Source organism: Alosa sapidissima, chromosome 15 (assembly GCF_018492685.1).
Source record: "Alosa sapidissima isolate fAloSap1 chromosome 15, fAloSap1.pri, whole genome shotgun sequence".
In the NCBI taxonomy this organism is placed as follows: Eukaryota; Metazoa; Chordata; class Actinopteri; order Clupeiformes; family Clupeidae; genus Alosa; species Alosa sapidissima.
Window position 1 is genome coordinate 20331595 of NC_055971.1, and position 19400 is coordinate 20350994.

At 40.7% G+C, this 19400-nt stretch overlaps 1 protein-coding gene and 2 long non-coding RNA genes across 3 annotated transcripts; all 3 read left to right on the plus strand.

Annotated features, from left to right (window-relative positions):
- Positions 1-5392: 5392 nt before the first annotated feature.
- LOC121684696 lies at positions 5393-6705 on the plus strand. The gene is made up of 3 exons (XR_006023173.1): positions 5393-5590; positions 6247-6369; positions 6591-6705. It is a non-coding gene; the product is annotated as an uncharacterized LOC121684696 (long non-coding RNA).
- Positions 6706-6760: 55 nt separating this feature from the next.
- On the plus strand, positions 6761-8265 carry LOC121684697. The gene is made up of 3 exons (XR_006023174.1): positions 6761-6782; positions 7804-7926; positions 8148-8265. It is a non-coding gene; the product is annotated as an uncharacterized LOC121684697 (long non-coding RNA).
- Positions 8266-12813: 4548 nt separating this feature from the next.
- Positions 12814-17980, plus strand: LOC121684587. The gene is made up of 5 exons (XM_042064647.1): positions 12814-12843; positions 13725-13906; positions 14876-15075; positions 15534-15593; positions 16464-17980. The coding sequence occupies exons 1-5, from the start codon at positions 12814-12816 to the stop codon at positions 16748-16750; spliced, it is 759 nt and encodes a 252-aa protein (XP_041920581.1). The 3' UTR covers positions 16751-17980.
- The last annotated feature ends 1420 nt before the right edge of the window (positions 17981-19400 follow it).

A 19400-nucleotide genomic window follows, 5' to 3' on the forward strand; every position in this document is an offset into this window, starting at 1 on the left:
AATTCTTCCTGAACAGAGGCAGAGGGAGAGGAACAGTGAGGAGAGATGAGAGGACGAGGGAGGTATGATAATTGCCCACATTAACGGTAACATTAACATTTATGCTGGTAATAGCCAGTGCTGTGATTTGATCAATGGTTTAATGGCAAACTTAAGCTACAAAGAACTGCAGTATTACCAGGATGACTATAGAACCCTTGCCTGGGAGGGAAGTATATATCTCAATTTTGACTAAAAATAAGCTTCCCTTGTGTTAGCAGGAAAACCTATTAAATTCATGCAGTGAGTATAGGCCTACTTATGCCTATGTGTTTGGATGTTGCTGGATAGTGGCTGCTACAACAATTGAGGGAGAGAGTGCTGGAGGAGGAGGAGGAGGAGGAGGATGAGGAGAAGGTCAAAGAGGAGGAGAAGAGAGAGGAGAAAGAGCACAGGCTGGCCGCGCACATTAAAAAAAAAAAAAACATTTTTTTAATGTATTGTGAGTTGGGGGCCTGTGCCCCAGCAAAGCTCTAGCTAACTTTGCTCCTGCTGTCAGTATGGTCAGAAAAGAATGGGATGACAGTCGAAAGAGACAATTAAAGTGCTCTTATCAATTTGCTTGGTATAACTGCGTCCATGTTTTCACAAATTCACCAACAATCAAACTAGCCTCTATCACTCAACCAATGCTAACGGTAACATTATTTTATTTACTTCTAAACGAAGTTCGGGAGGAGCCTTAGGGATGATTGACAGCAATTAACTCACCTGCCTACTGCCGCAGGGTCATAGCCCAGTTACTCATCCTCCTTACACAGGGTGGTGCAAGCGGCCATCGCTCTATCGCAAACTCCGCTTCAGGCATTCCAGGACAACGGCCTACTGCTTTGCCAAAAATGCGCTTAACTTACACTCAAGCATAGCAATCATACCGATGGAGAACTAGTGAACCTATGGATATAACATTAAGCTGGTGTAAGATTAATATGCATGCAGTAAAAACCAAGCCTGTCCGATAAACATTCTCAGGTTTATTTTGGCTTCAAGAAGAAATGGGAATTACATTTCATGTGAAAATCATCCTACCCTTATTAGAAATTCTCTGCCGTAAGCTACTTTTGTGTTGTCCTTGTAGGAAGTAAGTGAGGAACAAGTCTAGCAATGCATGTGTGTCTTGCAGCAAGACGCTGTGCCATCTAGTGGACAAATTACGTAACGCCAATACTGGAACTGCTACTGTGTTTTGCCCTCTGGCTGATACTGGAAATGCAGCCTAAATGAAAAAGCAATATTTGGTTTTTCTTTATTGAATTTGTAATTATTTATCGCCCCTTATAATTGCCGATACTGATAGTATGTGCGTGCCTGTGTGGTCAAAATTAATGCAAGACAAGGGTGTGAGACTGCAGCTTTATTCACGACGCCGGGAGCATGTTACACACATGAAATGTCAAAGTAACAAGCCCACACATCTGTGGGTGAAGCCAACTCTTATACCTTAGCCCACACCCATGGAAAATCACAAGTTGTCACCCTCCATTAATCACTTAACCCTTTGGTATTTTAACAGAGATAAGAAATGTTTACAACCCCACTTAACCATCTGGTGTTTTGACAAAGATAAGAAATGTTTATGACCCCCCATCCTGAAGGTTACCCACAATTCGCTGACACAAGGGTTAATTTAACTAAACATTCTAACGTAGGAGTTTCAGAAAACACAAGGGTCAGAGTAAGGAGATGACAATTAGATTTCACTACATGTATATAAGGTATACTAAACATTCAATGAGAAAAATAAAAATTATCCCACACCTGTGTGTGTGTGTGTGCGTGCATGCATGTGTGTTCATGTGTGTCTGTGTGTGTGTGTGTGTGTATGTGTGTGTGTCTGTGCGCGTGTGTGTATTTGTGCGTGCGTACGTGTGTGTGCGTGTGTGTGCGTGTGTGTTTATATGTGTGTGTGTGTGTGTGTGTTTGCGTGAAAGAGTGTGTGTGAGAGTATCATTAAAGTCTTTTTAGGCAAGTCCCTCCACTCGGCGGCCATATTGTAATGCTTTTTGGGCACTTATCGGGCATCTATTTCAACAGAAATGCGTGTGTGCAAGGCTTCACGACACCAACATAACTCCAATGGCGAGATCCCAACACATAATTGGCACAATGTATTCACTAACACTATGCATTTCTAAGGAGGATTTTTTGAGTGCTGTGTCTCCTCATTAGAAAGTCTCAGGTATCATCCTCTTCCAGCAACCCTTCGCTCAACATCACCATCTACAGGCTGATGGGTGTACAGTCACTAAATGTACACATAAATGCATTTATTTTATAGCACGCCATGAATGAACACGAAACTTGGCATACCCCCAGAGGATGTCAGGTTAATCTTACACATGAAATTCGGTGCAGTTCAGAACATCTCATCTGAAGATAGGGGCGATAGTGTAACGGAGGCAGACTAAGCTAGTGTGCTAGTTGCCCATGTAAATCCTCACAGCCATAACCTTAAGAACGCTTCTAACTGCTGAGTTGGAAGCCTGGGCTTTTAGCTCAGTGGTTAGAGCTTTCATCTCCCATGCCGCTGTGTGTGTCAAGGGGGCGGGTTCGAGGCCCGTGAGCGGCGAACAAACCGACCTTGTGACATTGGTGCCGTGACCCGGATGGGAGTGAGGATTTAGGGAGGTGAGTATAACGGAGGCAGACTAAGCTACTGTGCTAGTTGCCCATGTAAATCCTCACAGCCCTAACCTTAAGAACGCTTCTAACCGCTGAGTTGGAAGCCTGGGCTTTTAGCTCAGTGGTTAGAGCGTTCGTCTCCCATGCCGGTGTGTGTGTCAAGGTGGCGGGTTTGAGGCCCGTGAGCAGCGAACGAACCGACCTTGTGACATTGGTGCCGTGACCCGGATGGGAGTGAGGATTTAGGAAGGTGAGTGTAACGGAGGCAGACTAAGCTAGTGTGCTAGTTGCCCATGTAAATCCTCACAGCCCTAACCTTAAGAACATTTCTAACCGCTGAGTTGGAAGCCTGGGCTTTTAGCTCAGTGGTTAGAGCGTTCGTCTCCCATGCCGGTGTGTGTGTCAAGGTGGCGGGTTCGAGGCCTGTGAGCGGCGAACGAATCGACCTACCCGTGGGTGACATATCACAAATGACTGGTTATGGGCTAAGTTGATGCGGGCCCTTGAGACCAACATACCATAAAAAATGTGTCATCCTCGGTGCCACGGTTCAGGTAGTTATTTAGTATTAAGGAAAAACTGCAATTTTTGGACGAGGGGTAGTGGCCCCCGGGGACCAAACAAAATTTTTCCATAAAAGTCTATTGGGGCTACATGCCCCACCAAGTTTCATGTGCCCTGGTGTTTCGGTGTCCCGGGAATGGTTGATGGTTTTTTGAAAAAAAAAAAAACTTTGACAATCCCTATATGACCATTACGCTGGCTATGCTAACGGCGGTCATAATGATCACTACAATGTTTTCATAATATTTGTGTAATTACTATATGGTATTATATGGAACCCTTGCAAGATATTTTTTGGTGTATATCCAGAAAATGTGTAGCCTGACGAGACAGATCCACATCAAGTTGCAAGGTCTGGCAACTCACCATTCGCAGTGCTCAATCCGAGGGGTGGGATAAACGGTTGCCTTTTTAAATTCCCTCTGCACGCAATAGAATAGCACTACAACTCATGAGTCCCATGCTTTTTCCCACCAGCAGAGTTGGCTGATCCACCTTTTGCCAACTTAAAAAAGCTTAACTCGTGTCGCGCTGTTCGCCATCAGCAGCATCCATCTTCTATGTTTTCAAATAGCAGTGAATTCACGCGAAACCGTCGCAACTCAGCCATGATGTTAAGCCTTCATGCGCACATTTTACTAAATAGTGTGCTCATTTTACTTTACATTTTACTCATTTTTCTAAAATGAGCGCACAATTTAGTAGCCTAAAATGTGCGCACGATTTAGTAAAATGTGTGCACGATTTACTAAATTGAGCGCACAATATAATAAAATGAGACAATTTACCACAATTTAGTATAATGAGAGCACTATGTAGTAGAGCGAGCACACAATATACTAAATTGTGCACACAATGTAGTAAAATGAGACCACAATTTAGTAAAATAGGTGCACAATTTACTAAAATAAGCACACACTCTCTCGATATACAAAAATATCTTGCAATGACACCTCCCGTAAGACTCTCTTCAGGAAGTAAAACAAAGTAATGTAACAAACTAACAGCAACCTCTACAGGTAACTGGTGAACGTTAGATTTTACGTTAGATTTCTATATTCAGGATTTGGGCGTATGGCCATGGACTTTGCAGTCAAATGTTTTTAGCAGGAGAGAAAAAAAACTGCTGTAACCTGGTTTACCCTGACATTGCCTGGAAATGTTTGAAAAGTATTATTCTGAGAAATCATAACATATTTGTTTATATTGGTAGGTACCATAGTAAAAGACCAAGAAAAATGCTGTGGCTCCTCTGCCTTCAACTCTAAGTCCGAAATTTGCTGTGGTGGTCACATCCAACCACGTGGTCCAGACATCAATTGCTGTGGAAATGGTGAGTGAATTTATTTAACTACTGGGCAATGCTTTGGTCTTTTAGCACATATAAGATATTGCAGTATCTGATATAGGTGATGACAGTTTATCATCCCTCAATCCTTCAGTCTTCCCTCCATCATTGTGTCAATACCGTCTAAATTTATGTTTGAAAAATTAAGGTTACAGAGGCAACTAAAGAAAGAAGTTTTCTCTCTTCACTGAGAGCTCTTCTGAAACCTTCTCTCAGAAACGAAACCTACAATACAGATCAACTTTGTTGAGGGCCTCTGAAAGACAAAAAGGTCTTGACAAAAGTTCTGACAGCAGAAGTATTCTGTGCCCATAAGTCATATATTGAAGCCAGCCAGTGTTGATGCTTTGATAATTTTGGGAAAAGTCAGGTGACAAATATTGGGTGGCCTGTATTGTAACCAGGACCATCTGCCAGACTGAAGTGACCCCACTTATAGGCCTAATCTCTTTAATAAGGAGCCATTTTGAAATTATTTGAACTCTAGAAAAAACCCATGGGAAAATATGTGTATAGAAGGTAGGTGCAAACACCCATTACATATTTGCCAAGGAATTGCTGTTTTTGACATTCGTATCCACTCCAGAAATAGTCCGGACATCGAGTGCTGTGGAAATGATGCGTTAAGTGTTTACATAACGGCAGGGCAATGCATTGGTATTTTAGCACATATAAGATACTGCAGTATCTGGCTCATCCCCCAATCTTTCAATCTTTGCTTCTATTTGTCAATGCTGTCTTTGTCTTAACAATGAACGTTACACATGCAAAATGTATTTTCTCTTTTCACTGAAAGGCCTCTTCTTTTCTCAGAAATCTACAACAAGTCCTCTCAACTTTGCTGTGGGCCTCTCACAGATAGAAGGGTCTTAACAAAAGTTACATCAGAAGAAATATGCTGTGGACATAAGTCGTATGTTAAATCCTGCCAGTGTTGCTGCTTTGATAATTCAAGTCGGGTGACATCCCGAGCATTGGGTGGCCCATGTTGTGACCAGGATCGTCTGTCAAACTCAAGTAGGTGACTCCACTTACCCTGTTTCTTCGGAAGGGTGAATCCATTATATTCTTGATGTTACAAGCTTAAGGGTTTGTATTGCACAACACCCGTTATTAAGTCTCAGTTATTATGATTAATGAAGTATACTAAGGCCTTGCTTGGCATGAAGAAAATGTCAGTTCACTTTCTGCTTTGTTCTTTGCTATGGTGGATGATTGGAGCTTCATACGTTAATAAAATGTAACAAGGCACACTCCAAACTTCCAAGGGCCAAGTATACTTAGCCATAAAACCTGAAACGTAATCATTAATACCATAGCACTTATACAACAATATTTGGCAAAAAAAGCCCAATTTGCAATGTCAATCATGATGGGTTCACCTGAAGTTTAACCAAGCATGTCACAAAAACAAAACTTCTAGATAGCATGATCTTGAAAGCAAAGATGTTGCCATGTATTGCAGCCATAGAGGAAGAGGATAACAAATCTAACATCATAATGCAACATGTTTTTTTAAACCTTTAATATTATAATGTCAAAATATTTTATGTTATGACAAAAATGTAACACATTAAAATCAATAGGCCTTGTATATTGAGCTAGCAAGAAAGGTATTTTGGTAAAATATGCTAGACTTCTGTGGGATTGTAATGTATGTCATAAATTGATAGGTACCATTAAAAAAGGTCAAGAAAAGTGCTGTGGCTCCTCTGCCTCCAACTCTGAAACAGAAATCTGCTGTGGCGGTCGCATCCACCTGCGTGATCATCCAGAAACTGGTTGCTGTGGAAATGGTGCGTGAAATGTTTTTCCACTACGGTACAGCATTGGTATTTTAGCACATAGCCTATATCCTACGATACTACAGTATCTGATAGAGATGATGACAGTTTATCATCCCTCAATCTTTCAATCTATGCTTTTATTCCGTCAATGCTGTCTTTGTCTTAACAATGAACGTTACAGATGCAAGATGTATTTTCTCTTTTCACTGAAAGGCCTCTTCTTTTCTCAGAAATCTACAACAAGTCCTCTCAACTTTGCTGTGGGCCTCTCACAGATAGAAGGGTCTTAACAAAAAATACATCAGAAGAAATATGCTGTGGCCATAAGTCGTATGTTAAAGCCCACCAGTGTTGCTGCTTTGATAATTCAAGTCGGGTGACATCCCGAGCATTGGGTGGCCAAGATCGTCTGTCAAACTCAAGTAGGTGACCTCACTTACCCTGTTTCTTCTGAAGGGTGAATCCATCATATTCTTGATGTTACAAGCTGAAGGTTTGTATTGCACAACACCCATTATTAAGTCTCAGTTATTATGATTAATGAAGTATACTAAGGCCTTGCTTGGCATGAAGAAAATGTCAGTTCACCTTCAGCTATGTTCTTTGCTATGGTGGATGATTGGAGCTTGACAATACTGTAATGATCTGAGCCTAGCTGTTGATGACTGTGCTCCCATGATGCTGTTCGGTTGATGTGTTATGTTGAATGTTAATGTTAACCATGCAAGTTACCAATGTTGTGCGTCCTGACTGTCGTGTTTATGTTTATAGTTGATTACAGTGTTCATAACCGGGTCTAACTAGTGTGTGTTGTAGATACAGCCTCACATAGATGTTTAGTGCTGGAGCATAAGGGCCAGGTCTGGCCCGGCATTATGGTTCGTGTGTTTTGGTGCGTAACCAATAAAGACCTTTCTAAAACAACTTTGCAAGATTGTTACAATACGTTACTAAAATGTAACAAGGCACGCTCCAAACTTCCACAACAGCACAAAGAAGAAAATAGTTGAAGATGAATTAACCTATTTTCCAAGCAAGGGCCAAGTATACTTAGCCATAAAACCTAAAATGTAATCATTAATACCATAGCACCTAAACAGAAATATTTTGCAAAATAAGCCCAATTTGTAATGTCAGTCATGATGGGTTCACCTGAAGTTTAACCATGCATGTCACAAAAACAAAACTTCAAGATAGCTTGATCTTGAAAGCAAAGATATTGCCTTGTATTGCAGCCATAGAGGAAGAGGATAACAAATCTAACATCATAATGCAACATGTTTTTTTTCAAACCTTTAATATTATAATGTCAAATATTTTATGTTATGACAAAAATCTAACACATTAAAATCAATAGGCCTGTATATTGAGCTAGCAAGAAAGGTATTTTGGTAAAATATGCTAGACTTCTGTGGGATTGTAATGTATGTCATAAATTGATAGGTACCATTAAAAAAGGTCAAGAAAAGTGCTGTGGCTCCTCTGCCTCCAACTCTGAAACAGAAATCTGCTGTGGCGGTCGCATCCACCTGCGTGATCATCCAGAAACTGGTTGCTGTGGAAATGGTGCGTGAAATGTTTTTCCACTACGGTACAGCATTGGTATTTTAGCACATAGCCTATATCCTACGATACTACAGTATCTGATAGAGATGATGACAGTTTATCATCCCTCAATCTTTCAATCTATGCTTTTATTCCGTCAATGCTGTCTTTGTCTTAACAATGAACGTTACAGATGCAAGATGTATTTTCTCTTTTCACTGAAAGGCCTCTTCTTTTCTCAGAAATCTACAACAAGTCCTCTCAACTTTGCTGTGGGCCTCTCACAGATAGAAGGGTCTTAACAAAAAATACATCAGAAGAAATATGCTGTGGCCATAAGTCGTATGTTAAAGCCCACCAGTGTTGCTGCTTTGATAATTCAAGTCGGGTGACATCCCGAGCATTGGGTGGCCAAGATCGTCTGTCAAACTCAAGTAGGTGACCTCACTTACCCTGTTTCTTCTGAAGGGTGAATCCATCATATTCTTGATGTTACAAGCTGAAGGTTTGTATTGCACAACACCCATTATTAAGTCTCAGTTATTATGATTAATGAAGTATACTAAGGCCTTGCTTGGCATGAAGAAAATGTCAGTTCACCTTCAGCTATGTTCTTTGCTATGGTGGATGATTGGAGCTTGACAATACTGTAATGATCTGAGCCTAGCTGTTGATGACTGTGCTCCCATGATGCTGTTCGGTTGATGTGTTATGTTGAATGTTAATGTTAACCATGCAAGTTACCAATGTTGTGCGTCCTGACTGTCGTGTTTATGTTTATAGTTGATTACAGTGTTCATAACCGGGTCTAACTAGTGTGTGTTGTAGATACAGCCTCACATAGATGTTTAGTGCTGGAGCATAAGGGCCAGGTCTGGCCCGGCATTATGGTTCGTGTGTTTTGGTGCGTAACCAATAAAGACCTTTCTAAAACAACTTTGCAAGATTGTTACAATACGTTACTAAAATGTAACAAGGCACGCTCCAAACTTCCACAACAGCACAAAGAAGAAAATAGTTGAAGATGAATTAACCTATTTTCCAAGCAAGGGCCAAGTATACTTAGCCATAAAACCTAAAATGTAATCATTAATACCATAGCACCTAAACAGAAATATTTTGCAAAATAAGCCCAATTTGTAATGTCAGTCATGATGGGTTCACCTGAAGTTTAACCATGCATGTCACAAAAACAAAACTTCAAGATAGCTTGATCTTGAAAGCAAAGATATTGCCTTGTATTGCAGCCATAGAGGAAGAGGATAACAAATCTAACATCATAATGCAACATGTTTTTTTTCAAACCTTTAATATTATAATGTCAAATATTTTATGTTATGACAAAAATCTAACACATTAAAATCAATAGGCCTGTATATTGAGCTAGCAAGAAAGGTATTTTGGTAAAATATGCTAGACTTCTGTGGGATTGTAATGTATGTCATAAATTGATAGGTACCATTAAAAAAGGTCAAGAAAAGTGCTGTGGCTCCTCTGCCTCCAACTCTGAAACAGAAATCTGCTGTGGCGGTCGCATCCACCTGCGTGATCATCCAGAAACTGGTTGCTGTGGAAATGGTGCGTGAAATGTTTTTCCACTACGGTACAGCATTGGTATTTTAGCACATAGCCTATATCCTACGATACTACAGTATCTGATAGAGATGATGACAGTTTATCATCCCTCAATCTTTCAATCTATGCTTTTATTCCGTCAATGCTGTCTTTGTCTTAACAATGAACGTTACAGATGCAAGATGTATTTTCTCTTTTCACTGAAAGGCCTCTTCTTTTCTCAGAAATCTACAACAAGTCCTCTCAACTTTGCTGTGGGCCTCTCACAGATAGAAGGGTCTTAACAAAAAATACATCAGAAGAAATATGCTGTGGCCATAAGTCGTATGTTAAAGCCCACCAGTGTTGCTGCTTTGATAATTCAAGTCGGGTGACATCCCGAGCATTGGGTGGCCCGTGTTGTGACCAAGATCGTCTGTCAAACTCAAGTAGGTGACCTCACTTACCCTGTTTCTTCTGAAGGGTGAATCCATCATATTCTTGATGTTACAAGCTGAAGGTTTGTATTGCACAACACCCATTATTAAGTCTCAGTTATTATGATTAATGAAGTATACTAAGGCCTTGCTTGGCATGAAGAAAATGTCAGTTCACCTTCAGCTATGTTCTTTGCTATGGTGGATGATTGGAGCTTGACAATACTGTAATGATCTGAGCCTAGCTGTTGATGACTGTGCTCCCATGATGCTGTTCGGTTGATGTGTTATGTTGAATGTTAATGTTAACCATGCAAGTTACCAATGTTGTGCGTCCTGACTGTCGTGTTTATGTTTATAGTTGATTACAGTGTTCATAACCGGGTCTAACTAGTGTATGTTGTAGATACAGCCTCACATAGATGTTTAGTGCTGGAGCATAAGGGCCAGGTCTGGCCCGGCATTATGGTTCGTGTGTTTTGGTGCGTAACCAATAAAGACCTTTCTAAAACAACTTTGCAAGATTGTTACAATACGTTACTAAAATGTAACAAGGCACGCTCCAAACTTCCACAACAGCACAAAGAAGAAAATAGTTGAAGATGAATTAACCTATTTTCCAAGCAAGGGCCAAGTATACTTAGCCATAAAACCTAAAATGTAATCATTAATACCATAGCACCTAAACAGAAATATTTTGCAAAATAAGCCCAATTTGTAATGTCAGTCATGATGGGTTCACCTGAAGTTTAACCCTGCATGTCACAAAAACAAAACTTCAAGATAGCTTGATCTTGAAAGCAAAGATATTGCCTTGTATTGCAGCCATAGAGGAAGAGGATAACAAATCTAACATCATAATGCAACATGTTTTTTTTCAAACCTTTAATATTATAATGTCAAATATTTTATGTTATGACAAAAATCTAACACATTAAAATCAATAGGCCTGTATATTGAGCTAGCAAGAAAGGTATTTTGGTAAAATATGCTAGACTTCTGTGGGATTGTAATGTATGTCATAAATTGATAGGTACCATTAAAAAAGGTCAAGAAAAGTGCTGTGGCTCCTCTGCCTCCAACTCTGAAACAGAAATCTGCTGTGGCGGTCGCATCCACCTACGTGATCATCCAGAAACTGGTTGCTGTGGAAATGGTGCGTGAAATGTTTTTTGACTACGGTACAGCATTGGTATTTTAGCACATAGCCTATATCCTACGATACTACAGTATCTGATAGAGATGATGACAGTTTATCATCCCTCAATCTTTCAATCTATGCTTTTATTCCGTCAATGCTGTCTTTGTCTTAACAATGAACGTTACAGATGCAAGATGTATTTTCTCTTTTCACTGAAAGGCCTCTTCTTTTCTCAGAAATCTACAACAAGTCCTCTCAACTTTGCTGTGGGCCTCTCACAGATAGAAGGGTCTTAACAAAAAATACATCAGAAGAAATATGCTGTGGCCATAAGTCGTATGTTAAAGCCCACCAGTGTTGCTGCTTTGATAATTCAAGTCAGGTGACATCCCGAGCATTGGGTGGCCCATGTTGTGACCAGGATCGTCTGTCAAATTCAAGTAGGTGACCCCACTTACCCTGTTTCTTCTGAAGGGTGAATCGATTATCTATAATATATTCTTGATGTTACAAACTGTTCCATGACCAAACAATGAATTCAGCATGACTTCTGTTACTGGCCAATGCTGCCCGTCACTGGGGTCATTTGGATGGCATTGACAGGTCATAACCATAGACAGTAAAAGGTCATAACATGCTCTCTGGACCTTGATGCCGGGGATATTGCCCGATCACAATTGCCATGTCAGAGATGTCGACTGGTCACAAAACAGACTCTGGAGCTCCCTCTGAGGGACTAACCAGCATTACCAGTCAGCCACGGAAAAATACCAAGCTTTGTGTGTCATAATGGAACACTCCGAGACATCCAATCACTTGTCCGTCTTCATTCCTCCATGTAACTACTTCTCCTCACACCCCTGTCCTGTTTCACTCCGACAGACCAGCTGCTCCCAAGACCCAGTGATGAGCCAAGAAAGGTCAGCATGCACTTACGGTCTGGATAAATGCTTGCCATATATAATATAATGATATTATATAATATTTTGTTATACAACAGTTAGATCCGGTCAAACTATTTATTAATTTCTGATTGGACGAGAGGCATTCCATGAGTCATCATGAGTGGGGGTATCCCAGAACATCCCAGAACAAGACGTTTTACTGCTAGTAATCACTCTGCATATTACATTGAATTATCCAACAATCAAAGAGGGAATTATCCACTATCACTCAAAGAGGGAAAGCAGTGATTTTATCAAGTCACCCTGGAGTCAGAAAAATGCAAAGTAGTAGTAATTTCTTGCTAGCTTTTACAAAATATAAGGGCACAAACCCTGAACTTATTTGTCAATACAGCAATACTGCTGTTTTAGAGTTAGCTCCACCATTTTTTTCAAGTTCACTTTCAAGCAACGTACATCACTCGAGTGGTGTTACATTGCTTGGCAACGGGAAACAACAATCATAAGATCATAATTATTTTGTGGGTGGAGGATGAACGAAATTAGTTGGCAACGGAACTGTATAAAAGCAATATGACACTCGTGGTCGTGGGCATATTAGAAAGCTAGATACTGCATTGTTCGTTGAGTTCTATTAGGTGGCATACATGACCGCACCCACCATATTGCTGGGGGCAAACACCTTACTGCCTATGGGCAGTACTTTCCAACAATAGGAGACACCTGTCTGATTTCTAATCAGAGATACCTATTTCTCCATTGGCCTCCAGTGAATGTTGGCCCCACCTACGACGGAGTATTAGGGCCACACATGAAAAAAATATTTTTGCCAGGAAGAGATTAAACTCGACATGTCGACTTTAAAGCCATGATGTACGATGGGTACATCATGGCCTTCCCTGCAAGTATTCTTCTTGAACAGTCACTCAGTTTGTGGTAATGGCCTGTTAGATTTGCATCTGTGCACATCTTTACATTCCTTAATGATGGATTTCACTGAAATTCAAGGGATGTTCAGTGACTTGAATATTTTTTGTATCCATCCCCTCACTCATTTTCAATAACCTTTACTCTCTGTTTTTTGGTGTGTTCTTTTGTCTTCATGGTGGAATTGTAGGAATATGATTGACCAGTGACTGGACTTTCCAGACTTTATATTACTATACTATACACATTTAAAGCACCAGGCAATCTTCATTTCAGCAATTCTGAGACTACTAGCTCCAATTGGCTAGAATGCTGTTGATTTACAGTAGGTCAGTCACTTTAAGGGGAGTGAATATTTATGTTGTTGATGATTTTGCATTATATATTTTTCATTAATTAACACTACTTTGTATAAATCTGTTTTCACTTTGACAATAAAAAGAGGGGATTTTTGTAAATCATTGTAAAAAAAAATGGGCAAATTAAATTGATCAAGATTTCATTTCTAAAAGTAGTAAAAGTGGAAATATCCGGGATCCGGGGGGGGGGGGGGGGGGTGAATACTTTTAGATGCACATAGTGTGTGCAGACTGTTCACATTGTGTTCATTTGCTTCAATCTGTTACTCTGTTTTCCTCGAGTGTTATATTGTATTACAGTTAGAGTTCTGTGAGCTATTTGGGTTTAGCAGAGGAGGGATTGGCACTGGCATCCGACTGAATTTGCAATATGCATATATAAGTGAATTAAGCGTTAGGGTTGGGCCTTTCTCCCTCTCTCTCTCCTTCTCTCTCTCGGTCCTTTCCCTCCACCCTCTCCCTTTTTTCTCATCGCTCTTCCTTGCTCGTTGTTCAGTGCTATGAAGGAGTCCTTTTGGAGGCTGTGAACGGCTTTGCAGGCTGTCTGCAGGCATGCTCCAAGCCACTGGCCCAAACCAGAATGTATCGCAGTATAGGCATGGGATCTCAGCCTCGCATGCACTACTGCGGACACAAGAAGTACCACCCCATCAAGCAGATCTGCTGCCATGGACGCAGGTACTGTACCATGTTAAATTTCCACATGATCACCTTTGAACCTTCTGTTTGAAGGTCACAGAGATCTTTGTTTTTGCTGTGGTCTTTGTAATCGTTGGCATTAAAAAAGTTATTTGATCTTTGTTAGAAGCTTTTTGTGTCTATTTTTGAGTTTGAGGATGAAGAAGTGCTTAAGTAAATTTAGAATTTGAAATGTTCAAAATGTCCAACAGTAATCACAAAAGCACATAGAAAGAAGTCCAAATTGAAAAGTGTTCAAATCAAAAGCCATCAGATCAGTGAAAATATAAACTCTGGCATGTGGGAGTATCCTCTGAATTGCTTAAATACTCAGACATGAAGGAATGCTTCTGGAAGCAGCTCTATTGAGGTATCTCAATACCAAGCAAAAGGCCATCCTGTGAGAGAGGGGAGGACATGTCCAGACTATTTCCTGTGCTCTGTAACAAATTAAAAAAAAATATATATAACCAGACGTTTTCCCTGCTGGCTTGAATCCATTTTCCATTATTCATTTGATGGTTAACAAAGTGTCTCTGTAGACTGCCCATAACACGTGAAACAGTCTGGCATACTCCTCCCTTATTTCTGGGAAACACATTTTTTTTTTCGAGACTCAGTCTGAGTATTTGTGCATGTTAAGTTTCCAGCTCTTACCCTGAGCCAGACATCAGACATTACACAATTTTAGACATAACAGTGATGTCTCAACCCTGCTAACTTGTATAGCTAGTTTGTCTGCAGACATCTGATATTCTGGTAACGGGTGTCTGAAGAAGGAAATAAATTAGCATAAATGGAATGTTTTTGTTGGTGTAGATAGTAGGTTAGACTAAGCCATTTGTCTCTCATGAGCCATAGGTTCCCCGACCCCCTAGTATTTTTTTTCATTTTCTTGTTTTTGTGTGTGTGTGTATGTGTGTGTGTGTGTGTGTGTGTGTGCTGTTTCTGTTGTTGTTGCATATTCAGACACATTAGGGTCCCTGAAATGTCCTGCTGTGGCACAGAGATGTACAACCCTTGGAGCGATGAGCCCTGCTCTGGAAGGTTCAAGAGTTCAAAGGGAATTTTTCTGGATGGCACGACTGCCAAAAACAAGGGGAAGGAAAGGGAGGTGGAAGGAACTTTCTCTCCTCTAGCCTCAGATCAGCATCTGAACTGTGACTCAGGTGGGTGAGATCAGCCTGCCTAGTGAAAGGCTTGAGTTAAGGAGTTGTGAGTGAGAGTGATTTGTCAGTGTGGTGGGGTGGGGGGAGTTGACAGCACACATCCACACACTGAAATTGCCTCTTACAAGCAGTATTTTTTATTTTCTTTTATCACGATGCAAGCCTCAGGATAGAGCTATGACATCACAACTGACAAGACAAACATGCTTACAAACATGAAGCGGTAGTTGCACACTTACACACAGACAGTCTGATTTAAACAATTATCCTCCTCCAGAGATCCTCCTTGTGTTTCCTGTCACTTTTGATGAAAGTTCAAAACACTGAAAATCATTTAATTGTTGAAATACTTTTCCATACTATATTGACCTGCGTATAGACTGCCCAGTTTTCCAAACTAGGAAAATTAGGTATGATCCCCAACTGAATGTGTTCTCTGTCCTCTTTATAACCTACAGGAGGCAGGCAGCTGCAACGTTTGGCACAGTGGAAGAGACAGGAAATTTGCTGCAGCCAGGGTAATGGCATGCCAGATCATGAGAAATGTTGGTTTGTTTGTTTAGAGAGGTGCAAAAGTCGAGCTTCCCAAAGTAAAAGTCCTACCTGTACTGTTAACACAGGTGATTTCACTAATTAGCGTATGCACCTGGCTAAGGAGTTGGGCCAATTGAAATCAGTTGCTTAAGTGAATGGTTGGAGAAAAAATTGGACTTTTACTTTCTGAAGCCAGACTTTTACATGTCAGTTTGTTTTTGTTCAGAAAGATGTCCAGAATCAGAATGGGACAAGGCATGGGAAAAGCTGTTTGTCCACCCCTTTTTTGAACTTGTGCCTTTAACTTGTGATAATGCATGATGTAATCTGAGACAATGCGAGGCTGAGATTTTAGAACATTGGTAAGCATAACACTGAGCTTTATTTTAAATAGAAAGGTTATGACATACTGTACATCAGGCAAGATTTCATAAAATAAAAAATAACGCAACAAAGAATGAAGTTATTTATTATTAGCACCCATTTATACGGTCATTCGGATTGACTGCTGTATCAAGGAAAAGTAGACAACCACGGCTATTCCAATCAAAGATTCTAAAGCTCTTGAGAACACCTGATCGGCATACATACATGTAAACAGACGGCACAATTCTTTCTGTCCATGTAAACGTGGCTATTGTAACTCAACAAAGCTTTCCTTGTTTCCTCGGTACTACCCCTGTGTAGTGTAATATCTAGATTGATTTTATCAGGAGGTTAGCAGTAATCCTGTTCCTCTCACAGCTGGAAGGATGCCTGCTGCAAACATTTTAAATTATGCCAATATATTTCCCTTTCTTATCAATATCTGTCTTGTTTGTGTGTGTGTGTGTGTGCATGCGTGTGTGATTTAGTGTTTCTGGGTTGGGTCGAGAGCGTGGCCCAGGCCCAGAAGCTGACCATGGTCATGACCGCTATCCTGAGGATCAATGGCACACAAGTGACCCCCGAGGCCCAGCCGCAACGCCTGCACATCTCCCTCAACTGTGTCCGCCCTCACACGCCGCACGGAGTAGCCTACCTGTGGACAGGGGCCAAGTGCCCAACATTGTTGATCTCTGACATCAGTGAGTTGACCGCCCCAGTGCACGCACTTCTTTCCCGCCGGCAAAAACTCAAGTGTGACGTTTACGAGAACTAATGGATCATGAAACCTTGAAAGCATGGTCCAGGCTGGTAAGGAAGTATGGAGGTGTGTCATGGAGTTATGATTGTTTTTTTGTTTTTTCATTTGCTAATTTTAAAGGGTGCTTTTACGATCCAAGGGTGCTTTTTCGATCCAGTGTCTATGTTACGATCATTCATTTATAAGCTTGTATGTACTGTGGTTATGTAGTAGTAAGCTATGCTTTATTACCCCCAGAGAAGAAATACTCTTTTCTGATTGGCTGTAGGGTGGTTATTAATTTTGAATAACAGGACACCTATGACGTAGATTTAGTAAAAAAAAAAAGTTTAATCACCGTTCCATATCAATGCTCATTAAATGGTAAACGACAGTTGAGTCTGGAAGCAGGCTATAACTGTAAACAAGCTGACTGCCCACCGTCGTCACTGTCAGGACCAAAGAAAGTAGTAGGCCTACAACAAACTGAACAAGTCGGCTTCTTTTTAAACTGAACCATTTGTTTCCTTTTGCATGCTGGAAAGGCATATAGTGGCAACCCGGTGATAATCAGGATAACAGCCTTCAAGGTGTCCCGTTATATGGAATTTATGGGCTTGCCGGAGGAAACTCTACTGTGCATCAGGTAATTTTTTGTCTCCACCTCGTTCATTAATTTCGTATAACGGGACACCTCGGCAACCGTTATCTCTTACATAAAAGTCAGACTGTTGAACACAGAATATTTGTTTCTTGGCATAGTGCAATATTTCTAAGTAAGAATGCAGCACGTTTGTAGTATCAACTTAATCAGCTCAGGTTCACTGTGAGTCTACTCTCTATTTTTTTAATTGAGTGATCTTGCCAGTTCAATTTAAAATAGCAAATTACTGGAGACTCAGATGCGGTGATTTCAGATTTATCTATTTGATCAAATCCCCTTCATTCCTATCAGTGTACCTATTTTTATTCTATATTTATTTTAAATAATGAAATCTCAGGTCCGTATATTGGATGCCAACATTTGCTGTTTGCCAGGGTAAAACCTATTCAAGGGGAATATGTTTAGTGCTTAAATGACTATAGCCATTATCTCATGGAAAGTGAATCCTGTAGGTGAAGTGTGATAGGCCCTACTTTCAGACTGTAACACATAGCAAACTAGATGTACAAAATATGACCGCCGCTCAGTCCTGTACATCCGTTCCGCGAAAATAAATCACACTTCAATTTGTCTCCATATTTTACTCCATCCCCCACTCTTGAAACTTTTGTGTATGCTTGTTTGGCATCCCTGAGTTTGTGTGTGCGGCTGCACAGAAAGTAGCCTACTGGTGCTGAAAAGGTGAATAGATTGTAGAATAGCCAAAGAAGATGTAGCATTGTTATAAAACCTTTAAAATCTCTAAACAATAATCAATGATCAATGATTCCCGGGACACTGAAAGACCGGGGTGCACGAAACTTGAAACTTGGTGGGCATGTAGCCCCACAAGGATAGCATGCAATTATTGTTTTTCGATTTGATCTGTCGCCCCCCCGCCAGACTGGACCCCCCGAAAGGAGGGTAGGGCGGACACAGTTTTCTGTGAATATCTCGGATCTGTCTAGGAGGACCACCTTTTTTTGTATGTTGGTCTTAAGGGGCCATGTCAACCCATTTCATAACCACTCATTTCATGTATAGCGCCACCTTGTTAAACACAAAAAAGTAAAAATGAGGTGTTGTAATCGCAGGTATCTGTGACCTAACATAGTCAAAACTGCACGAAATTGGAAGTGTAGGATCATTATGACACCCTCTGAATGCACGCCAAGTTTCGTGGAATTCCGTTCATGGGGGGCCACACAATAAATTAATTTATGTTACTATACACCAACTGGCCTGTAGGTGGCCTGAGACAGTTTTCTGTGAATATCTTGAGAACCGTAGGGCCTAGGATGACCAATTTTTTGCGTATGTTTGCCTCCAGGGGTCATGTAAACCCATTCCATATGCACACATGTGCATAAACAGATACACACGCACACACATACATTCACAGTAATCCTACGTATGACACACACTCACACAGTAGACATATATACGCATACATGCACATGCACACACACAGGCACATAAACAGGCATGCACATGCACGCACACACACCCACCCACACACACACATAAACATGTACACGCACACATGCACACAATTCAAGAATTTCTCAGAATTATGAACAGGCAAGATGGGGGTGGGGTTGTATAAAATGTATTTTACATGTGAAATCTATGAACTAATCATGTTTTGGTACTTGTTGTCTAGCAGATACCAGTGAGAGTTGAGTGTGCATAATGCAATTCAGTGAGACAGTTAGAATCATATATGCCTTTCAGCGTGACTTATTTTTGTGGAAAACATGTGCTGGACTGGGCGGCGGTCATATTTTGTACCGCTCTGCGGTACATCTAGTTTGTCTCGTATTAGACCTGGCCTTGAGCTTTAAACTATAAGATCTTCAGCTTTTTGACATACATAACGTCACATTTGGTCATAGGCCTAAGTTATAAATGTTCATGTATAAAGAAGGAGTAGCCACAAACTCTTGACTATTAATTTGTCACTGACATTTTGGCAACAGCCTTCATCAGGGTTCTCTTTCTTTGTTTATGATATCTTTCTAGCTAGCACTTCTGTTTGGGTGT

What these genes read in the sequence shown, in the direction of transcription:
- LOC121684587 (XM_042064647.1), top strand. Translation starts at nt 12,814, where the DNA reads ATGTACGATGGGTACATCATGGCCTTCCCT. An exon ending in ATCTGCTGCCATGGACGCAG is followed by an intron (nt 13,907 to 14,875) that starts GTACTGTACCAT and finishes TTGCATATTCAG; the next exon opens with ACACATTAGGGTCCCTGAAA. An exon ending in GGAAATTTGCTGCAGCCAGG is followed by an intron (nt 15,594 to 16,463) that starts GTAATGGCATGC and finishes TGTGTGATTTAG; the next exon opens with TGTTTCTGGGTTGGGTCGAG.